Here is a 5,000-nt window from a genome sequence, read left to right as displayed (position 1 = left end):
TTGTAACGTTCCTGTGCTTTTTTTTTTTTTTTTTAAGACAGACAAACAATAAACCACCTACATTCAATACATTCAACGATAAGTACAAAACAGGCTAACAGAAGCAGACAAACAACAGAAACAGAAAATAAAATACAGAAAAAAGGTCTGCTAATTTTTTTAATCGAAGAACGACATAGAAACATAGCTTTTTCAGAAAACTGTCTCAGGATGTAGAAGACATTTGTGACTAAATTTGACTGAGGGACTGCCATTGGATTTTTTTGAATTTTAGTTTTTTGTCATATGTCATATGAAAGCAGGGACTCATAGCTTCAAATTGACATATTGGTTGTTCAGTTTGACCCACCGGATTTGGAGATATGGCTTATAGAGTAATGTCTTGCAGAAAACAGCGAGTTGAGAAAACAGGCTTGAAAGGTTCACTTCTGTGGACTCTAACATTACACCTAGCTACATGTTTAAGCATTTATTTCATATTTATATGTCGATTTCAGCTCAGACACTTATTTCAGACATGCTCTAGTATGTGAAGAGTCTGCCTGTGCTATAAACTCATTGGTGAAAAGCTGGAATTTGCGCGATGGCAGGCTCTCAGTCAAATCTGGTCACATTTGTAGAATCTGATCTCAGGTCAGAATGGGTTAAAGTGACTGTACACATATTAACCAGTTAACAGTCAATTGCCTTCCGTCTGTTAGAAAAGTACTGTATAGAGTACACTGTCGCAGTCCCGCCCCCTTTCATGACGACGCCAGGCCCAGTCCCGCCCCCTTTCATGACGACGCCAGGCCCAGTCCCGCCCCCTTTCATGACGACGCCAGGCCCAGTCCCGCCCCCTTTCATGACGACGCCAGGCCCAGTCCCGCCCCCTTTCATGACGACGCCAGGCCCAGTCCCGCCCCCTTTCATGACGACGCCAGGCCCAGTCCCGCCCCCTTTCATGACGACGCCAGGCCCAGTCCCGCCCCCTTTCATGACGACGCCAGGCCCAGTCCCGCCCCCTTTCATGACGACGCCAGGCCCAGTCCCGCCCCCTTTCATGACGACGCCAGGCCCAGTCCCGCCCCCTTTCATGACGACGCGAGACCCAGAAGTTCATTTTCTCCGTAGGCTTTTCAAAAAGTATTTATTTAAAGACGTTTCCGCCGCGGACAAAGACAACTGGAGTTGTGACGCATCATGACAACACACACAACATTTTGGACCAAACAAATAATTACAAAGAAGAAAAACAACAAAAAAAAGTGGTGTAACCTGCCGTTTTCTTCTTCTTTCTAATTATTTGTTCGGCCCGAAAAATTTTGTTTGTTTTCATGATTTCTCACAACTGTAGTTGGCTTTGTACGAGGCTTGAAAGGTCTTCAAATACATACGTTTTGAAATGTCTATGAGGAAAATGAACGTGGAATCATTTCCTGGGCCCTGGTAGGGGGCGGGACTTCAACGCTCTATCTATTTGAAGGCCCTGGTAGGGGGCGGGACTTCAACGCTCTATCTATTTGAAGGCCCTGGTAGGGGGCGGGACTTCAACGCTCTATCTATTTGAAGGCCCTGGTAGGGGGCGGGACTTCAACGCTCTATCTATTTGAAGGCCCTGGTAGGGGGCGGGACTTCAACGCTCTATCTATTTGAAGGCCCTGGTAGGGGGCGGGACTTCAACGCTCTATCTATTTGAAGGCCCTGGTAGGGGGCGGGACTTCAACGCTCTATCTATTTGAAGGCCCTGGTAGGGGGCGGGACTTCAACGCTCTATCTATTTGAAGGCCCTGGTAGGGGGCGGGACTTCAACGCTCTATCTATTTGAAGGCCCTGGTAGGGGGCGGGACTTCAACGCTCTATCTATTTGAAGGCCCTGGTAGGGGGCGGGACAGCAACGCTCTATCTATTTGAAGGCCCTGGTAGGGGGCGGGACTTCAACGCTCTATCTATTTGAAGGCCCTGGTAGGGGGCGGGACTGCAACGCTCTATCTATTTGAAGGCCCTGGTAGGGGGCGGGACTGCAACACTCTATCTATTTGAAGGCCCTGGTAGGGGGCGGGACTTCAACGCTCTATCTATTTGAAGGCCCTGGTAGGGGGCGGGACTTCAACGCTCTATCTATTTGAAGGCCCTGGTAGGGGGCGGGACTGCAACGCTCTATCTATTTGAAGGCCCTGGTAGGGGGCGGGACTGCAACACTCTATCTATTTGAAGGCCCTGGTAGGGGGCGGGACTTCACCGCTCTATCTATTTGAAGGCCCTGGTAGGGGGCGGGACTGCAACGCTCTATCTATTTGAAGGCCCTGGTAGGGGGCGGGACTGCAACGCTCTATCTATTTGAAGGCCCTGGTAGGGGGCGGGACTGCAACGCTCTATCTATTTGAAGGCCCTGGTAGGGGGCGGGACTGCAACGCTCTATCTATTTGAAGGCCCTGGTAGGGGGCGGGACAGCAACGCTCTATCTATTTGAAGGCCCTGGTAGGGGGCGGGACTTCAACGCTCTATCTATTTGAAGGCCCTGGTAGGGGGCGGGACTGCAACGCTCTATCTATTTGAAGGCCCTGGTAGGGGGCGGGACTGCAACGCTCTATCTATTTGAAGGCCCTGGTAGGGGGCGGGACTGCAACGCTCTATCTATTTGAAGGCCCTGGTAGGGGGCGGGACTTCAACGCTCTATCTATTTGAAGGCCCTGGTAGGGGGCGGGACTTCAACGCTCTATCTATTTGAAGGCCCTGGTAAAAGATACGGGTTCTGTTCAGAATGTATCGTCTCCCGTCTTTCCACAACATAATAGAAGATGCTCGATAAGAACCGGGCCTGATCGATAAGGTGCTCGTTATCAATACAAATGAACGAGCTCCATCCCTAGTCATAACCCCTGTACCTCAACGCACGCACACGCACACACACACGCGCATGCGCATGCGAACACACACACGCGCACACACACACACACACACACAGTACAGTACCCGTGTACAAAGTGCAGTTTGAGTCTCTGGTCGGGAGCTTTCTGTCGCCTCATGGATCCAACCTCCTGCTTCTCTCTGCTCTGCTGACGGAGCTGAGGGAGGTCCTCCTTGTACACCTAGAACCATTACATTACACTACATTACACTACACACCACTACACACATACACCATTCACACCATTACATTACCATTACATACTACGCCTACACCATTCACAATGTAGGCGTTTAGTCCTCCTTGTACACCTACACCATCGCATTACCATTACACATACACCATTCACAATGTAGGCATTTAGCAGACGCTCTGAACCCACGGCCACTTACAGTAAGCAAGAACTAGAAACATAGTAATACATCAAATACATAGAAATAGTCATCAAGAATCATACTTGGAACCTAAAATCTGTCTTAACAGAATATCTACACACTGAAACTATGAGATTATACACTATAGAGTGCTATCATAATGTCTACATAAAATGCTGTAATCTGAATTACATACGTTGAGCCTTTGCACGACAGACAGACAGACAGACAGACAGACAGACAGACAGACAGACAGACAGACAGACAGACAGACAGACAGACAGACAGACAGACAGACAGACAGACACCTGTCTATCATAGTTGATCTGCGCTTCCTGTTCGATGTCGGAGTCCAGCTCTGGAACATCAGAGGCATCACTGTCTGATTCCTCGCTGAGAGATTCTACAGATAGACAGATTGCATTGCATTGTCATGACTCGAGTGGGCTTGGGGTGGGGGGGGGGGGGGGGGGGGGGGGGGGGGAGAGTCCCGAGTCGCTTAATGGTCCGAGACCGAGTCAAGACCGAGTCAATGAAAATGTAGACTCGAGACCGGACTCGAGACGAGTCAAAGACTCGAGTACTACAACACTTCTTGCAACCATTATCCCCACTGGCAGCGGTCGACCGTAGAACTGTTTTGTTTGCAAGGAGTATGCGACTAGTTGCGACTAGTTGCGACTAGTTGCGAGGAGTTGCGACTGGTGTGGTTTGGGCTTTAGTCGTCATAGCTTGGTTTTCGTCAGTGACGAAGAGGTTATAGTCGACAAACATTTCTCGTCCTGGTTTCAAATTCAGACTAAATGAACATGTTTAACATGCAGACTGCAGTCCTGTGTCTAGTTTCAGTCTAAATTAACATGTTTAACATGGCAAGACTAACTGTTCAGGAGAAAAACGTAAATATGAAATAAATGCTTAAACATGTAGCTAGGTGTAATGTTAGAGTCCACAGAAGACATGTAAATATGAAATAAATGCTTAAACATGTAGCTAGGTGTAATGTTAGAGTCCACAGAAGACATGTCAATATGAAATAAATGCTTAAACATGTAGCTAGGTGTAATGTTAGAGTCCACAGAAGACATGTAAATATGAAATAAATGCTTAAACATGTAGCTAGGTGTAATGTTAGAGTCCACAGAAGTGAACCTTTCAAGCCTGTTTTCTCAACTCGCTGTTTCTCTGCAAGACATTACTCTATTACAGGGGTGCCCAAAAGGTAGATCGCGATCTACCAGTAGATCACAAAGGCTGTGCAGGTAGATCACATGACATGCGATCCTATAGGGACACCCTATACTATGGGGTGTGTAGGATGGGTGACAAATTCCAAATGTACTTTGTCAATGAATTTAGCTTTCTCTCTCCATTCTGTCATAAACTATAGTAAAACCAAACCAAAACAGGGCGGCGGTGGCTCAGGGGGTAGAGTGGCTCGTAAGATGAACCTAAATAGGTTTGAATGGGGTTTCTATAGGTGTAAATATGTAGGACTAGTACTAGTAGCATGCCAAAGTTTGTGCTATTGCCATTCAGAATGCATTGGGCGTTTAAGTTAAATAACTCAGAAACTACAAATCATTTCAAAGTAAAAAGTTCCAGCATGTGTCTCCACAGTAAGCTGAATTATAAAATGTGTGAATAGAGTTTCTAGGTGAAAGTAATGTTTTGACGTGCCATAGAGCTGCCATTGAGCCCCATATAAATTTCTCAAATTTGAAAGCACTATATTT

At 47.2% G+C, this 5,000-nt stretch overlaps 1 protein-coding gene across 1 annotated transcript in view; it reads right to left on the bottom strand.

The window, feature by feature from the left end:
• The window catches only part of LOC306917810 (echinoderm microtubule-associated protein-like 6), a gene marked incomplete at its 5' end in the record, with an annotated part of 68,171 nt that extends 64,504 nt beyond the window's left edge, over nucleotides 1–3,667 (bottom strand). Inside the window, 2 exon segments of the mRNA XM_079530713.1 lie at nucleotides 2,956–3,071; nucleotides 3,573–3,667. Of these exon segments, the coding sequence (XP_079386839.1) occupies nucleotides 2,956–3,071; nucleotides 3,573–3,667 (211 nt within the window).
• Between the last annotated feature and the right edge of the window lie 1,333 nt (nucleotides 3,668–5,000).

This window comes from Electrona antarctica (genome assembly GCF_951216825.1).
Source record: "Electrona antarctica genome assembly, contig: scaffold_186, whole genome shotgun sequence".
In the NCBI taxonomy this organism is placed as follows: Eukaryota; Metazoa; Chordata; class Actinopteri; order Myctophiformes; family Myctophidae; genus Electrona; species Electrona antarctica.
Note: the sequence above shows the minus strand (reverse complement) of the source record. Positions and strands in the feature narration are given on the sequence as shown.